The sequence below is a fragment of the Mustela putorius genome, unplaced genomic scaffold, assembly GCF_011764305.1.
Source record: "Mustela putorius furo isolate JIRA1106 unplaced genomic scaffold, ASM1176430v1.1 tig00003845_pilon_pilon_pilon, whole genome shotgun sequence".
In the NCBI taxonomy this organism is placed as follows: Eukaryota; Metazoa; Chordata; class Mammalia; order Carnivora; family Mustelidae; genus Mustela; species Mustela putorius.
In genome coordinates, this window is record NW_025421998.1 from 38,949,640 (window position 1) to 38,968,397 (window position 18,758).

Sequence of the window (18,758 nt, forward strand, 5' to 3'; positions counted from 1 at the left end):
CTATGTTTTTGTTTCCATACAGAATAACTAAATTAATGCACTTTAATTTCCAAAAGATTCACTTATTGAAGCTGCAAATCAACGAAAACGAGTTTCCCATTCAAATAAAAAAGGTTCATCAAGCTACATTATTTAAAACACTGAACCATCATCTCTCTCATGGATCCTAAAAAATTTCATTAATACAATAAACACAAAAAGGATGTTTATTAAACCTCAAAGTAATCCCTCTCGGAGGCAGAGGGAGACTTGCCGAACAACCTGCACTTCAGCTCGGAACGGCTTCATTGGGGTGCTTTCCTAACGTGCACTAAATACTCAAAGAAAGTTGTGCTTTCGCTCTAAGGGAAATAATATCCCACCCTGCTGATACAGTTAACAACAGCTCACACGGCCATCGTCTCTTAAGCAAAGAGCAGAAGACAAATTGTTGAACTGGTAAGTTAAATAACATAATGGAGCGAGTGGATGCAGACCCATCTCTACCTCCATGTGCTCCAGGATCAAGGCTGCCATTTCAAACCCTTTTGACAAGTGCCTTTTTATATTAATCACAGTTAAGGGTCTGAAGAGGAAAGAAGTATTGTGGCTACAATTCACACTCGCTCAAAAAGTTCTAGGGGGAAAATGGGTGCCATTAAAAGAGAGTAAGTAAAGAGTAAGTACTTCACACATGCAGCCCCTCTCATTAAAACTGAGTTCCCTGTAAGCCCCTGAAACTTTTTATTATTATTATTCTCAACACACAGGTACAGCGGTGGTAAGTATCTTTCTAAGCACATACGCACTCTGCGCGCACACACGCAGGCAGGCTGGGCCCAAGAGGAGACTGAAGTCATATAAACGCGGTGCCAGAGAGCTAATGAGAGCTAATGTGCACCTCTTCCAATCCAGTACTTAGAAAGGGATGCAACTACTCTGCTGAGGTCATGGGCATCCGAGAAAAAGATCGTCCTTCTCATGGTGTAGAAGGCAAAGTTGTGGTTCTGGAAAAACCAGTCACTTTCCACCCCACTCTGGGCTTCTTTCCATAGCCATGAAAGAAAGCCATGAACTACAGCAGCCATTGTTCAACTGTGGTCAAAACTGACATTCCCTGGAGAGCTTGTTTAAAACAAATTCCCAAGCCCCACGCCCTAAGCTTTTGATTCTGCAGACTTGAGAGGGAGCCAGGAAGTCCACAGTGGTAATGAACACCTCCACACTATTACAACCAAAACCCATGGTCTGCCTTACTGGTAAGAATCCTTCCTATTCTAAAATCTGATGGAGCTATAAATCCTTGGGGTTACCACACTGCTTAACTCATCACAGTATAAACGCTGCTTCACAAAAATTAAAAAAAAAAAAAAAAAAAAAAAAAGTTAAAGCCTGGCAGATACCTAGCACTTGATATTCATCTTTTATCATATGCAATAAACAGTGAAAGGTCAACTGAGATGTTTTTGATACACATGCTAGACAAGGTGTTTTCAAACAGATAAACCAAACCATGAGCAGTATTTCATAGTATCAAAAGTAGGTGCCGTAAAACAATGTCTGGAGGCATAGAGGAGACTGTGGTCACTCTCCAGGTATGTGTTTGCTTTAATCATCTGTTGTACTAATTACCATTAACTTTCCTCACCACTAGAGAAGACCACAACCAAAAAATTCCAAGTCTTTGAAAATTTTAAGGGAGTACAGAATTCCTAATTCATTCTCTAAATGCAAGCATAATATCTGTATTGTCTAAAAAACCAATTTCCTCAGTCAGTTTCCTTAGACGGATGTGATCAAAAATGATTTTCTTGCAAAAGCATTAACATACATTTAACCCTACTGAAATGCTTCAAGAGCAGATGTACTACAAATGTACACCCACAGTGATCCCATATTAGTATAAAACTGTTTTATTTCAATTAAAATGTCTAACTATCCACCCCCAACACATACCTAAACTGTAATTTTCTCTGAGAACTTCCAATATGTTCTTGATTTTGTTTCCTTTATCAACCTATCAGAGCAAAAACTGCCTTGCAACTGTTGGAAGAAATCAGTCATTAGCAGCAAGATTACAGCAAATTTTCCAATTTGGAAAAACTGTATTTTTATCTCTCCCTCATACTGAAAGAATAATGGTATAATTTTACTATTTTTAAGTGAGCAGTACAGTTTAAAATAGTACAATTTTCCCAGTGCTCCAAGTTTTAGGATTTACTGCTGGCTTTCCGTTCTCCACACCTTCTACCCAATTCACAAGTCCTCTTCTCCCTCCACCTGACCCACACGTGCGTGCGCACACATCCACGTAAACAGGGGCAGAATCCCCCAGTCAGCCTCTCCACACTGACAGGCTCCTGAAGTACGTTAACCTTCAGGCAGTTGTTAACTAAGGAGTGGCTTCACAGGGTTATTGTGATTTACTCTCCAATTGACATTCTCCCACCTTCTCAACAGGCCTTTATCCCCCCTCCCTATTTTTAAAATGGAGTGATGAAGTAGCAAAAAGTACAATATTTTAGCCATTTGAGCATGGACGATTCTCAAATTATCCCACCAACTGGAAGTGCTCCCTGATACTACTATCTTTCAAAATTGAAGCCATTATGGTCAATTGTGCAAATCCGTATTTAGCTTTTCGTAAATAGTGGATTTTTGACCCAATGAACTGGAACAGCTTCTGAACAGTCTCTGGGATCTCAGGCAAGACACTCAGCACCGAGGCATGCCACAATTCTTATCAATGTGGAAGTTATTTACTTTCAAGACACACACTGTTCTTATCCAATATTCTCATTCTCTACTGGAATGTGTATAAGAAAATGGACTTGAGTCCCAAAATAATATAAACTAAATCTACTGTAGGGCAGTAAGTTTCTTTCAGCAAAATAACACTATTTTTGTGAAACACCAAAATCAGAACCTCCCCCAAATAATGCTCCTTTCAACCCTTAACCAATTTTTGCTCTTGCTTATCTCTGGAATATTTCATTTTCCAAGTGCCTTTATAAAGATAAAAATAAATGATCTTCCCAGCAAGTTTAAAAAATTATGGCTAAAGTTCTGTCCTCGTCGAATCCACTACATACATTCCTCTAGCCTTTTATATGTATTATAAATTTGGGAGCATACCTTCAAAACTTATTTCCATAATTTTAGCGCTCATAATTTTCTGCAACCTGAGTTAAAATGACTGAAGTGGACTGTTTCCGCGTATTTTGTCATGTCAGCTAGCCTGCCTGTTTCCCAGAGAGTGCCCACTCCACTTTCACAGCAGATGCTCCAGTACAAAATCTAATAGTGAACCAAGAAAGGGCCCCTCCAAACACCACCATCCATATCAAAGAATTAACTAGAGAAAGGCATCAGAGATCAATCACTTCATTAGTTCTGGAGTTTGTGTTTAGGTCTCAAAGACAAAAGAAAGGTCCTGTTGAAGTAAGTCTGACAAAGTTAAACTGATTTACTTTTCTGCAGGACTTTGCAGAGCTTTAATATAGTAAAAATTTTAGACTTTAAAAGTGACTGTCTGGTAGGAAAATCTTTTTTTTACATAACACTAACAGAAACAGGAAACACCACTACTTGAAGATACCCAAAACTCACAATATCATTCAACAGCGAAGATTAAAGGACAAGAGGCCACTGCAATTTCCAATAAAAGAGCAAGACTGGGCTAGTTTTTTTTTGGACTCCAGGTCAACTGATGAACCTGAAGCAGAAAGCCAGTCAAAGCTTCCCAAGCATGCCACTATTTCACAACCAAAGTCTTTAACAGCTAGAAAAGTCTTAAATAAGATGTCTATTCATTCAAACTGTCCCTCTACAAAAAGCACTTATCTTTTGGCAGATCACGACCTCTTTGAGATCTGCTAAAAGTAAATGCTCATTTAGACAGAACATTATTGACATTATTGACAACTGTGGCCATTCTTGGACTCCAACACTTACCCAGAACCCCAGAGACAAGAAGTCCTGGTCTTTCGAGAATTCCTGTCTTTAAAGTTCAATTAAAAACCGCAGATCCCTACACACATCACTGCCACAGAGACAATGAAACTGGGGGCTACTCTCACGTACTAAGAACGATAACTTTAAAATTGCGTCATAAAACAGTTCATGAAGTTTTGTTCACTGGAATGCAAAAGGTAAGTTAAAGAGAAAAACATGTATTAGCATTATGCAAGTAAGCAAAAATTTCAGATTTCAACCTAAGAAGTACTATGGTATAGTAACATACTCTTGAGTTTTCAGGGGGTCCACCTATGACGTTCACTGGACCAAAGTAAGATTCAGGCTGTCTACTACTATTGGGCTAGGCTGTTCCTGTGGCCTACTGCAGATACAACAACCAAAGAACCAGCAAAGGGCTGGAATCGGTCATGTGAAATTAGTATCATCAAGAGATGGGTCACTGGTGGGCACACTAAATACATCAGGATTAACAGTTTCTTTACCACCACCACCACCACCACCCCGCCCCGACAACACAAGCTCTTTCTTAAAATTCATAAGGAAAATGCTTTGCTTTCCTGGCATCCTCAAATAAGAAACATGGGAAAATGAAAGTGTTTGGGAAACTACCCTTCACAATGTGTCTACACCACACCTTTAAGCCCTGACCTTCACTTCCTCTGTTCACATGAGAGTGGTCATCTGCCTGCCTCACAGAGGTACTGGAAAGCCCACAAAATGACCATAGGCGTGTCTGCCTCTGGCTGTGCCCCACTCCAATTAATGCAAGAAAATCCATCTTTTCTAGGCATCATTTGGATCTGGTCCCTGTCCTCTGAAGAGCCTGCGGGCCTCCCAACTTCCTCTCTTATTAACTAAAAACTCCTGCCCAGGAACCTCCTCCATCATATTGTGCCCACAGCTCTCAAGGTGTTCATTTCAATCAAGGGCTTCCTTTAACATCCTCAGCCTGTACGAAGACCATTTTCCCACCCCCTATCACTCCATGAATCCCCCCTCCCCGACTTTAGAATTCTGTTCACATCAAAAGATAAAGCTTCCTTGGTGAGACAATATCAAATGCATTTCAACAAATTACCTGGACAACTGTGCCACCAAGGCAACTTTCTGTGTCTACTGAGAACTCTAATCCGGGTATGTTCTTCCTTACAATTACTTCCTGCTACAGCCGTACAAACTCCTAACTAAATGCAGTTGTTTACTTCTTCATGAAAGTTCTTTACTTCTTCATGAAAAATTATTAAATCCCTCCCATGTCTGATAAAGACTAAAATTATTCCAGATTAGTCAGCCCCTGAGGGCCGCCCCACAGAGCACAGTCACCCCCTGGAGGAGGCAGGAGCACACGGTAAACAGCAAACCCTTGGCGGTCATCAGGCTGCTACCCGGCCTGTACCACAGCAACCACAACTGTGGGCAAGTTACTTAACCTTCCCAAGGCCATTTCCTTTCAGTAAAATCAGAATTATATAGGTCAGACCTCCCAGATTGGGAGGATTAAGTAATAAATTACATAGAAAGCACTTAGCCCAGAGGCAAGTAGGTAATAAGTGATCGATAAAGATAAAAATGTTAGGTACTTGCCTTCTCTCAAGAGATTATATAAAACTGTCTTTGAAGCAGAACAAGCTCGGTACCTACTATCCGGTCCTTCTTCCTGCCCTTGGACCCCCCTACACCCTCACAGTTTAGTCATATAGGATTCATTCGCTGGCAGGTCCAGAGAGATTACAAGGCCAACCCAGACCTCCATGAGTCTGTTATAGCACCTCCCAAGTGACCTTCACCTCCAGACCCCCATAGCTCCAAGTTCCTGCCATTCACAGGCCATACAGCTCCTGGGTGTTCGCAGACACTCCTCTAGCACTGCTCGTAGGGCCTCTAACCCTCCTAGCACTTAGCTTACATTATAGTCTATCCTGACATCATATAATTTTTGTTTACTTTCTACCTAAAACGTAAGTTCCCTGGAGATTTTATAATCTTCAGTCTTACAATATAGTCAGATCTAAAAGATATCCCTATCTTTACTAATTCTTTTGCCCCTACCAATTAAATGGCTTTAAGCACTATTTGCTGATAACTACCAAATGTCTATCTCCCAAATTCCACACTCATATATACCTAAGTGCCTATTTGACAACCTCATTTACATATCTAAGAAGCATGAAACTAACACATCCAAAAGTGACCTCCTGTTTTCCTCCCACCCAAGCCTGTAGTCCTTCCCATCTTGGTTGGTGACTCCACTTTGTAACTGGCCAAAGTCTTTGAAATCACTGTTGCCTCCTCTCTCTTCCACAGCCCACATCCAATCCATCAGAGAACCCTGCTGATTTTCTCCTCAAAATACCCCTAAACTCACTCAGGTCCAAGTCACAGTGATCATTCATGTGGATTACTGCAATAGCTTTCTAACTGGTCCCTCTCTCTCTACTCTGTTCCTTCCATGATCTATTCTCAACACAGCAGCCAGAGTGATCCAGTTAAAACATAAATCAGATTATGTAATTCTGCTTTAAAAAAAAAAAAAAAATCCTGCAACAGTTCCTCCGTTCACTTACCATCAATGTCCAACACCTAATCTGATCTTTATAAAGGGTCTTACTTTATCAGCTTTGTTACTTCTCTGAGCTTCTTTCCTACTAGGCTCTCCCTGACTCTTTTAGTTCACACAGGTTCTCCTTGTGGTCCTCAACTGTGCCAAGTGCACTCCAGCCTTCAAACCTAGACAACAGCTCTTCCTTCTGTCTAGGACAATCTCTCTCCTTCTTCCACCTGTCCACAGGATCAATTCCCCTACCTCTTTCAAGTCTGTGCTCAAAAGTCACTTTCTCAATAAAGCCAACCAAACCATACTGTGCACAGAGGAGTACACTCTTTGTTTCATAGCTCACTGTAATCACCCCAATATTACCAGACCTTACCCATTCTATTAATCCTTTAATGCCTAGCATTAAAATTATCAACTTGTAGATGTTCCTGTTACTAGTCTGCTGAACAGGTTGGAAAACTATGTTCCACTGACCCACCAACTCTTTCTGTACGTAAACGTTTACTGGAAGACCACCAAACCCATTTGTTTACATACTGTCCATGGGAACAGCAAAGTTGACTAGTTATCAGAGACCCTAAGGCCCATGAAGTTCAAAATATTTACTATCTGGTCCTTCATAGAAAAAATGTGCTGCTCCTGATCTAGCAGTGAAGTAATGCTTTAAAAAAGAAGGAAAAAAAAAAGGAAAATCATGTTGATACTCAAAAAACATAATTTTAAAAAGATAAGGTCTTAGGCCTTAAATATCATAAACTGAAGTTCTTATAAACAACTCCTCAAATAATGGTGTAGAAATATGTAATTAGTATAATATCACTTTATTCATTCTTTCTTTCCTTTGGTTAAATAACTAGACCATCAACAAATATTTCCTCTTTTTCCTTCCTTGCTTGCTTTCCACCATGAGTTACTCTTCTGTATGTCCTTCTTGCCCACTATGTTAATGTGATAGTTAAGTATCAATGATGTTCAAGTTCACAGAATTCTGAAGTTTCTTTCCATTTATTATATTCAATGTGTCAACATAATTTAAATCTATTAAAAGATTCATGAATATTTTAAAAAATCATGCTTACTCTTCAGCTTACATATAAAATATGGCTCTTGTTCCTGCTCTCTTCCTTCTGAGAGGTTTAGCACTGACTCCTACTGGCAAGAGACCTAGCTACAAAATGGCAGACATACACTAGCATCTTCAGATGACAATCACATAGATATGTATCATCTCTTCTCTCTTTCAAAATTTGTAGTTTCCATCATCTTATGCTTTCTAAATAGCGGTGGAACAGGCAGACTAACATTTATTACTAAACAAGGTTTCATTTAGGGGTGCCTGGATGGCTCAGTCGATTAAGCATCTGACATCAGCTCAAGTTATGACTGACCATGAGGTCAGGAAGTCATGACTCATGACTCATGATGATCCCTGCTCAGTGGGCAGTCTGCTAGTACTTCTTCCCCTGCCCCTTCCCCTGCTGAATTTCTCTCTTTCTCAAATAGATACATAAAATCTTTTTTAAAAAAGAATAAATAAGCTTTTATTTAACTACTCCAAAAAACCCTTTAGGCAGTCAAAAATTTACACACATACAGATATACATAAAAACACACTAAAATATTCAATGCAATAGCATTCAAAATCTCAGCAGGATTTTTGTAAAGACAACTTTTTCTAAAACTGTTTTGATAATTCCAAAGGCCAGGAACAGCCAAAATAATCTTAGAAAATAAAGTGGGAAGATTCACATGAAATCAAGACTTATTACAAAGCTTTAGTAATTAAGAGAGTATAGCAATGGTGTGGACAGACAATTATAGGACAGAGTGCAGAAAAAGACCCACAGATGATATGATCACTGTATCACCACAGGGCAATAAAAGAGCAATCGTTTCAATAAACTGTGCTGGGAAACTAGGTATCCATGAGGTTTGGGAAAGAATCTTGACCCCACAACATGCAAAAGTAAACAAACAAAAAACACAAGCACATTCTAGAAAGACTAAAAATCTAAATTTGAAAGGCAAACAAAAAACTTCTAGAAGATAACATAGGAGATTTATCTTTGGGACCTCAATATAAGCAAAGATTTCTCAAATAGAACACAGAAAGCACTATCTGTAAAAGAAAATGTCGATAATTTGTACTACCCAAGTTTCAGAACTTGTGTTCCTTAGGGCCCTATTAAGTGAGTGGAAATGTTAAGTCACAGAATGAAGATATCTCAGATACACAACCCATCAACAGCTTGTATGTAGAAAAACCGGCACACCACTAAAGAATACACAAATAGCAAGCAAATACTTTTTTTAAGGTTGCACAAGCCATTAGCAGTCAGGGAATGCAAATTAAAGCCACATAATGAGCTATCACTGAAATAAAAGTGACTGGTAATACCAAGTGTTAGCAAAGGCATAGGATAACGACAACTCTCACACACTGAAAGTGTGAATGCACTGGTACAAGCACTCTGGAAAACTGTCTGGCAGTATCTACTGAAGCTAAACACACACCTTTTCTAAGACCCAACAGTTCTACTCCTAGAAATGGCCCCACACCCCCAACCCAAAAGACAGATGAAATGGCATCCAAAGCACATTATTTGCAGCTACTGAAGCTGGACATGTGCAAATGTCTACCAGTGGTAAGATGAATAAACAAATTAGGATAAAGTCATGCGAAGGAATAGTATACAACAAAGGAAAAGAACAAGGGGGAAAACAAATACAACAAAGACATGGCTGACTCTCACAAATGAAATTTGACCAAAAGTCAGAGCGAGATGGAATGTTCTGTATCTCTTCATTTTTATCAAGTTTAAAAACAAGCAAACCCAGTCGATGATGACAGATGTTAGCTGTTAGTAGCGGTTAGCACTGGGCCTGGGGGACGATAACTGGAAAGGGGCCCGGGGAGCACCAGCACTATTCTCCTTCTGATCTCCCGGATGGTGATAAAACAAGTACAGACACTGTGCAAAAGTTCTTCAAGACGTACACTTAGGATGTGTGCATTCTTCTGTAGGCATGCTATGTTTCTGTGAGAACTTAGGATACGTGCATTCTTCTGTATGTATACTATGTTTATGTGAGAAGCATACTTTAAAAAATTAAAAGCAAAAATTCACTATCACATGTAAAATAGAATAAAAAATAAAATAAAAACAGAACAAAGTGTTTTTGCAAATTGTTAACTAGAATTTTCTTCTTAGGCGGACACCCTGGTACATATCTGTTGACATCTCAAAACGCACTTATAAATATCAAGTATCAAAACAAGAAAACATGGTGAGAACAAAACACTAAAGATACAGTTTTCCTCAGAGGAAACAAGTAAACATAACAAACTCGACATCAAAGGAATGAAACTGGCCTAATCAAGATCTTTTCAATGCAGCAAACACAGGAGTATCTAGACATGAAAACATGACAAACATAAACAAGGCCTCAGAGGAAACAGGGCAAGCCTTCACTGAAAGGTAACACTGGAATATCCGCCCCTCACGCCACCTGAGTTTTGTTCGGTGTGTACCAGAATCAGCACTAGCGGGAGCAGGAGTACGGCGGCTTGTAGCAAACACTGCTGCTTAAGGAGCTTCGTCCAGCCCTGCTCCAAACAAGCCCTCATGTGGAAATCCATGACAAGTACAGATCAAGAAGGTAAAAGGTCTCCTCTGGACAGGATGCAAGGCCAGGAGGTATGGGGAAGCGAGGCCACTCTCCTCCCTCAGCCCTGCAGCCCACAGGAAGACCCCAGATCAATCTGTGTCCCATGAAACAATGCTCTCCTCGTGACCACAGCCAATGGAGACAATCTGGGAGGTAAGAAAGGAGAACTTTTTCTCTTATCTCTTCATGCTTACCCCTCCCAAAGAGGCACACCCAGGCAACCTTCTGAAACATGAAAGGGTCATTCTTGGGTGAAGGGTTTACAAGGAGCTAAGGGCGTAAGCGGAGGTAGGAGTGTCACTAGGTACATCTCCAACACCTCACAGAGACAGGCTGCCAGGTCACAGATCGGGATGCTCTGAATTCTGCAGGCTTATGAGACCAAGTCAGTCCCCTTTTCTCCCAAACTCCATTTTTTAAAAAAGTGTCTCCAACCCCATTATATGTTTCCTGTAAAACATACTTGTTACTAGCTTCTTCTAAAGATACCTGCTGCTGAAACACTCCTTAGGCTGCCATATCTCCCCTGTGATTTTGTTTACTGGGTAAAAGCCTCCTAAACACAGCACCCACTTCTCTTGGAGGACCCTACCTTACGAAAAACGTTAAAAGTCAGCTATTAATTTGTAATTTGATGGTCATTTGGGTTCTTGTTTGTAGTGTATATCAGTTTCAGCTTAATCCCAAATAGGGAGGAATAGCTCAGAAAAGCCCAGGCTACTTTGTGTGACCCCACACCCCCAGGTGAGGACCCCATCAGCGCAACATAAATGCATACAGGACATACGCTGTTTCTGTTTTGTCGACAGACAGGCACGTTCTGGAACGAACTGCCTGTGGAGGGCAGGACACTGGGAGAGGAGATGTGCATTTCTTCTACAAGTTATACGCAACTGATGTTGTCATTAGAATTTTAGCTCCTTAGAAACCCTGATTTCTCATTTCAATGTCCTATGCCTTCAGAGATGAGATGGTGTTAACACAGAACAGATGGTAAGCAAAGGACTAGCTACCCAGCCCGTGGTTAAACAGCAAGTTGGAAGTGCAGGGCTTCCCAAAACAGACACATGCAAAACAAAAACAAAAACAAAAGGAAAAGAAAAAGAAAAAAGAAAAAAAAAAGAGGAGGAGAAGAAAAGAAAGAAACCCTCCTTTGCTCTCTCAAGTTTTTTCTTTTAGTGATATTTTTATAGAGGCCTCTGTTCTTTGTTCTCCAGACAGCACCTCTATATGCAGTGTACCCTGTAATCCTCACATGGCTCTGTAACTCAGATTGTTACTACCCTGATTCTGCAGATGAGGAAAATAAGACTCAGAAGGCTGAAACGATCTGCCCATCAACAGAGCACTAGTAAGAAGCAGGGAACGCTCCTGCTACTGCGCCGGCTGTACCTCACAGATGACCCCCCCCACACACCCCCCTGCCTCTTCCCCTGCTCCTTCCTTCTGCTCACACCAACAGCCCCTCCCTCCCCACAGGGGGACAGTCTCCTGATTCTTTTCTCCACCAGGTCAGTCTACGGCTGGTGCCACCCATACCCGTTACTGCTTCACACTCAGATGTAAGGAGAACACGTGCAGGCCATTTCTCAGGGCCCCTGTCTCCACCCCGGTGCCCCCGCACCCCCGCCTCCACATGTGCTCCAGGAAGGAGGAGAGCTTGAGTGCATGACACTGCCCAACTCACTCAGATGTGCGGCCCCCGGTCCTCTGTAAACCCCCAGGAAACGCTGTCCTAATGTATTCATCAAACTGGCTTTCACTGCGTCAATGAAGGCCACCATGAGCCAGCTGCTCATCTGTTACTCCACAGTTTCAATGGGGACATGTTTTTATTGGTGTTCCACTGAAAAGCTGAGGTTACAGTGACACTAAGACAAACTGGGTTGATGGGAAAGGAAAAAACTGAAGTTATTCCTGGGATGTTTAAATATGAAATAATCCTCAAGGAGTATTCACAGAAAGCATCTAAGCTTCTAGAGTATACAAAACAAAACCAGGCACATGTCCATGTTTTGCCTCAGTTGATCAAGCCTTAAATAACTGCCATGTCCAATGAATGTGGATGAATGGCTACAGAAGGGGGAAGGCTTCTAAAATAAGTCTATTATACTGCCTTACCTGTACTTTAGGCAGCTATTGTCTTCATTTCTGAGAAGGAAAATGAAGACCTGAGAGGATGATCAACTTGCTCAAGCACAACAGAGCCAAGAGGTAGAAGGAGCTAAGTGTCTACAATTTCCAAACTATTCCAGAATAGAAGGTATGCTGATACGGTCTGTATTTTCCTCTCATCTGTACATTTCTCACCATCCGTCAAGTAAGAAAAGCCCAAGAAGTCTAAATGAATTGGAAACTATGAATAAAGACATTTGAAATGGGTACCTTAGCCACCTCCCCTGCATCAACAATGTATAAGTCCAAAACGTCTCGACTGTTTTTCACTGGCAGTGCTATCTACAGCAGGTTCACGTGCACAAAGAGCACCCACTGGATACCACACAGACCAAGGAAACTGTGGTACTTTCCAGCCAATCTATACCTTCAGCATAAAAAAGTTTATTTGTACACTTTTTTTCATACGTCAGGAAGCAGTTTATTTTTAATAAAGAACCTATTCCTGGCCCGCTGCTTCCTTTCTCCTAATACTTAAAGGACTTCTGGGTTTTCTGCAGCTTTGCAGCTACTCCCTGTGAGACGGGTTCTGGCTTTTCACCATAAAGAAGGCGGGAGCACGGCAGGCACAACCACCCAGGCAAGGGGGCACACAGGGCTTGGAAGACCGAGGTTCTTCTGGCGCTGCCCTGAGCTCCTATCCTGGGCAGAGCCCTGGCACTACTCCGTGGGAACCAGGTAAGGACTGTAAGTGCTGGGGGCGCAGGTACCTTCTGTTCGTGGGCAGTGGATGACGTCTTCCTCCTATCCGTCGGACGCACCACTGACTCTGAAGGGAATGAAAGGAAGTCCTGCCTAGTTCCCATGGTCTATGGCCCTGAAAAAGTCACGCACAACCTCCCTCACTTTAAAACTAAACCAGAGTTTCAAAACTAAACCAGAGATCTGTTTTTTTTTTTTCCAAACAGAAAGATATCTGGAGCTCAAAACAAAGAACAATCTTTGTTAAAAGGGATATGCTTAACCTCTGCAAAGCTTCTCCCTACACTTCATTCCTGGGGATGAAAACAAACAAACACACACACAAACAAACAAATGGCTGACACAAATCTGTACTCACTTAGGTGCACACACACTCATGCCCTTACCAAAAGTCACTTCTCCTTTGCCAGCTTTGTCAAACAGCTGAAAGGCCACCATGAACAAAGCATCCGGGGCACAAAGGACAGATTCAAATGCTACGAACTCTTGAAAGGATATTAATCTGCAACATAAAACAAGCACAGAGCATAAAATCAGTAGCTTGTGGCAAATAAAAGCATACACAAAGAGACACTAAGGAAAAAAATTAAACATCACTGTCAAAAAACTACATTCAAACCTAAAACCATTGATTAACACTCAGCATTTCCTTTCACATACAGTGGACTGAAACAGCAATGTAGAGGACCTTAAGAAAGAACATGACAGGTTTGAATTATAATTTCAAATGTAACTGTTTTAGCCAAAATGGCATTTTTGTTTCAGGCATATTGCTGGATTCCAGAATTAAAGAGGAGATATTTTAGATTAGGATGCGATTGTGTAGCAGCAAAACAGAGCAGCTTTGTCATTCATTTACACCTTTATACACCATGTAAAAATGGCTCAGAGAGACCCATCCATTGTTTATATCCACCGACCGCATGTGGATTCAGCTGGCCGCACAGCACTGGTAGGGGCAGTAGAACACACACAGACATGAAATGGGACGCCAAGGACGGTTCGGTCCCATCAGGCAGATGACACTAGTCTAGAACTAGACATAGTACACAAAGTTAAGATAGGGACCAACACGATGAAAACAGAATTCTGGGAGGAAATCAAAGAAAGCTTTGCAGCAGAAATGGAATGCGAGCTGGGTCTTGAAAAACACGTGAGGTTCAGGTACGTAGTCATGGGCACAGAAGGGCGGGAACTCTGGTCAGGGGACCCTAGCACAAAGGCAGGTGCGAGACAGCTAGGGCGTGGACAAGGGAAAACAGTGAGGAACTGATTTTGTCTGGGCAGCAGAGCACATAAAAGAAAAACACTGTGAAATGCGATTAGAAGTAGAAGACCAGAGATGGGCATGGAAACAAAAAAAGGGCCTCTTTTTTCTTCTCTAGGAAGCAAGGAGTGATTGACAGCTTCTGAGCAAGGTCATGACATGATCAAATCTGGCCGTTAGGAACAATACAGCAGGCCACAGATGCTTTGACTTCCAAGGAGGAAACACATCCACAAAAGCTTTCCCAGAAATGTTCGGTGCCACTGTTCTGTATTTTAAATGTCCAAATATTTCAATAATACACTGAAATAGTCCAAGTCTCTGGAGGATAGAGAGGGAGGAAGAAAACAGGAGTGCTTTCCTATGTTTCTCAAAACACTTAATTACTTCTAAGCATCTCATAGAGAGAACACATTTTTATACAAAGTGTTACAAAGTTAAGTGTTTTCCAGAAAGTCACCTGATCATAATAAAGTCACAAAGGAAGGAAAATCCCATCGTGTGTTCAATAGACGATTTCTGTCATTCACCATCCAAAACACATCCTTCCAAACGCAAGGGAATATTCAGGACCAGGAACAGCATGTGTTACATAAATATGCCTGCCCAAGAGCATCTTCTCTACCACTCAGTGTGTCTCACTGAGAGTCTACATGCAAGCAAGACCTGGGTAGACAGGGATGGGAAAAGAAGCAAAGCGGAGTCAAACATTCTCAGGGGTCTTTGACGAGCTTATAGCCTGTTGGGGGAGCACAAGGTGGTCACATGCATATATGCCCACCAGAATGCACAAGTTGAGGGTCATAAGTTTACAGAAGACAAAGTGTTACGGGGACACAACAGGAGTGATTTATTCTGCCTACAAACCTAGGGAATGCTTCATGGAGATGTGGCATTTAAAGAAGAAATTTTAGGGGCACCTGGGTGGCTCAGTTGGCTAAGTGACTGCCTTCAGCTCAGGTCACGATCCTGGAGTTCCGGGATCCAGTCCCGCATCGGGATCCCTGTTTGGCGGGGAGTCTGCTTCTCTCTCTGACCCTCCCTCTTTTTATGCTCTCTCTCTCATTCTCTCTCTCAAATAAATAAATAAAATCTTTAAAAAAAAAAATTGAAATTGAGAAGATCTTAAAGATCATCTACTTCAATCTCCTCATATTACTTTTTTTTTTTTTAAGGTTTTATTTATCTGACAGAGAGAGAGCGTGCACGCACAAGCAGGGGGAATAGCAGAGGAAGAGGGAGAGGGAGAAACAGACTCCGTGCCCCAGGACCCCAGGATCATGACCTGAGCGGAAGGCAGACACTTAAATGACTGAGCCACCCAGGCACCCCCTCATTTTACTTTTGAGAAAACTAGAAGTCAACGACTTCTATGAAGGGGAAGCAACTGATTCTGGCATTCTGGCCGAAAAACCAGGTGTCCTCGTTTCCATCTGACTGAGACCCAATTCCAGCTGGGATGGGAAGATGGTGAGAAGAATGAAGGGCACAGAGAAGACGTTCCACACTGAGGGAAGAACAGAGGAAAACACAGAGGGGACAACATATGGGATATGCTGTGCTTAGGGGAGGATGCAGGAGTTGCCAACCCCATGTCTAACAGGTTGTGAAGGGTGAACAATGACTTGAGCTAGAATAATGCCACCTGTGGAACATCTTAAAGGCCCAAGTTACTAAATCCTGTCTTCTTTGCAAGCAGTGAATCACTGAAAGTTGGGGTGGGGGGCACTAATAAATATCAGGTTCAGATCTTTGTCTTAGAAAAGGAATTGGGTAGGACGCCTGGGTGGCTCAGTCGGTTAAGCCGCTGCTTTCGGCATGGGTCATGATCCTTCGGTCCTGGGATCGAGTACTTAATCGGGCTCCTTGCTTGGTGGGGAGCCTTCTTCTCTCTCTGCCTCTGCCTGCCACTCTGCCTGCTTATGCGCACGTGCTCTCTCTCTCTCTCTCTCTCTCTCTCTGTCTGCCAAATAAATAAATAAATAAAATCTTAAAGAAAGAAAGAAAAAGAATTGGGGTGGAATATGAATTTAAAAGAGGCAAGATGAGATAAGAGGTAGATAGTATGAGAGCAAGAGACAACAAGGGTCTCAGCCAGAGCTATCACACTAGGATTGAAAAGAGAGGAAAGGCTAGAGAAATACAGTTGAGGCAGGAATGACAGAACTCGGTAGAGATGGATGTCAGAGACTGAGGGCCAGGAAAAGGGTCTCACTACAACCAAAACATCCAACCTGGCTAACTAAGCAGGAAGATATGACCAACAAAGATAAGAGTGAGAGAAAAAAAGAAGAGAGAACGACCTTGTGAGACAGTAAGACCAATTCTGACTATTCCATTTGAGGTACTGGTGGGATACTGAATATGGTGTTCAGCAGGAAACCAAAAGCACCAGTGTGGAATTCGGGAGAGGGGCTAACAGGGGTTGAACTGCATCCTCCCCCCAAAATTTCATGCTTAAGTCATAAACCCCAGTACTTCAGAATATGACCACTGCTTGGAAACAGGGTTGTTGTAATGTAATTAGTGAAGAGGAGCTCCGACCCAAATAGGGTGCGCACCTAATCCAGTATGACTAGAGTCCTAAAAAGTGCATGCTTGGACCCAGACATGCACACAGGAAGAATATCTGTGAAGATAAAGGCAGAGATCAGATGCTTCTATAAACAAAGGAATGCCAGAGATTTCCAGCAAACCAGCAGAAGCTTGGAGACAGGCATGGAACAGATCTTCCCTCCCAGCCCTCAGAAGAAAGCAACCTCGCTGACACCCTTGATCCCACCCTCCACAACTGTGAGACAATAAATTTACTTATTTTTAAAGTCTTCCAAGTTGGGGGAACTTTGTTATAGCAGCCCTAGCAAACTCATACAAAGGCTAAGACAGGAAAACAGATCTGGGAGTTTTGAAACAAAGACACCTTAAAGCTGGGAATGAGACTGCCCGAGGCTGCTCAGTCCAGGGCTCACACTCCGCTCTCCACACTACTGAAGCAGGAGAGAGGGAACACGTCTCTGACTCTCCTTCTTCTCGCCACTGCTCCTACTCCCAGGACTCCTCTGAGCAGGTACCAACAACCATACAGCCACAGTGCTCACCAAACTGCTTGCTGGCAATTTGTCAGGGCACAAAATAATCCTATTTGCTCAATTATCCCCGCACAGACGTGTGGTTAATCAAAAGCGAATTGCACAGTGTATTATTCAGAAAAGAGGCATTTTTAAAAATTTTAATGATTGGAATAAAGACTTAAATACAATAAAAAGAGTATCTTACATCTCTCAAAATGGTATGAGAAACCTATCTATATGCATGAACAAATCCTCATCTGGCAATGTCACTGTGGTTTCTGGCCATTTGGCCAATGAATACTCTGGTATTTTAGGCATGTTACAGATACCAAAAAGGTATGTAATTTGGTAATCCTGTTAGATACAAGTATTATACATCTATGTAGGAGGTAGACAGATGAACCATGAAATCATAATGTCTTACTGTTCAGCAAGAGCACTAAGGATTTTCAAGGTAATCTGACTAGAGGGCTAACAGAATAATTACACAGTACTATATTCCTTTACAGCATGCTATCTACACACACACACACAGACGTATATATATACTTTCACATAAACAGTATTTCAGTCTTGCTTTATAGATTTAATGGGTATTAAAGTAAATTACAACAAAAAATACAAGCTTAATCAAGTTCAGACCTGGCTGGTGAGCTCACTTGGTTCCGTTTCCACCCAAAACTTCTCTGACAATGTCCGATGCCCTCTAAAATAAATCCCACAACTCTGGTCGGACTCCGTGATCGCTACCTGCGGAACAGTGTTCACTTGTGCCCACCCACAGCGACGAAGAGCAGGACACAGGTAAGTGAAGAGAAGCAAACCTAGCAGTCCCATTTTCAAAGGCCTTCAACCACTCGGATGAGTGAAAAGTAGGTTTCTAACTACTGTTCTTGGTTCCAATGTCACCAGAGATTTTTTTAAGGAAGTCGTTTTTGTGTTTCAAACCACTTGAGCCATTATTCTCCTCGTTCTAAAGCCACCTGGAACAGCAGCAATGTTACAACCCCATGAGAGCCGCATAAAGCGGCCTAAACACCACATCCTATAATCAAATACTGAGGCAAGCAGAAAAGGGATTCCAAGTGGACTGTATGTGCACACTGGGCTCAGGACTGCGTACGATTATGTAACTCTTACATACACTATCGGATACTAGAAGGACACACACCAAACGATGCCAGCGTTTCCTTATACTGGCACCCCCTTAGGTCTCCTCCCATATTTGCAAGCCAAGAGATGCTTAGAGACTGCAGACTGAAAACTGTATTATGGGAAAAAGTGGCGAGTAACAGAAGTGGAGAGGAAGGAAAGATTTTTATATTGAGGGAAAAGAGATGGGGACTGTCGGTACCATCACATG

General features: G+C 41.9%; 1 protein-coding gene across 5 annotated transcripts in view; it reads right to left on the bottom strand.

The window, feature by feature from the left end:
• Positions 1-18,758, bottom strand: part of SLC25A13 (solute carrier family 25 member 13) — a 180,299-nt gene that overhangs the window by 99,893 nt on the left and 61,648 nt on the right. For 4 of the 5 annotated variants that reach the window (XM_045062725.1, XM_004767839.3, XM_004767841.3 and 1 more), the window contains one exon: positions 13,444-13,559. The exons of the other annotated variant lie outside the window; for it this stretch is intronic. In XM_045062725.1, coding sequence (XP_044918660.1) covers positions 13,444-13,559 — 116 coding nt within the window. The remainder of the gene's footprint in view (positions 1-13,443; positions 13,560-18,758) is intronic. 5 annotated transcript variants of the gene reach the window in all.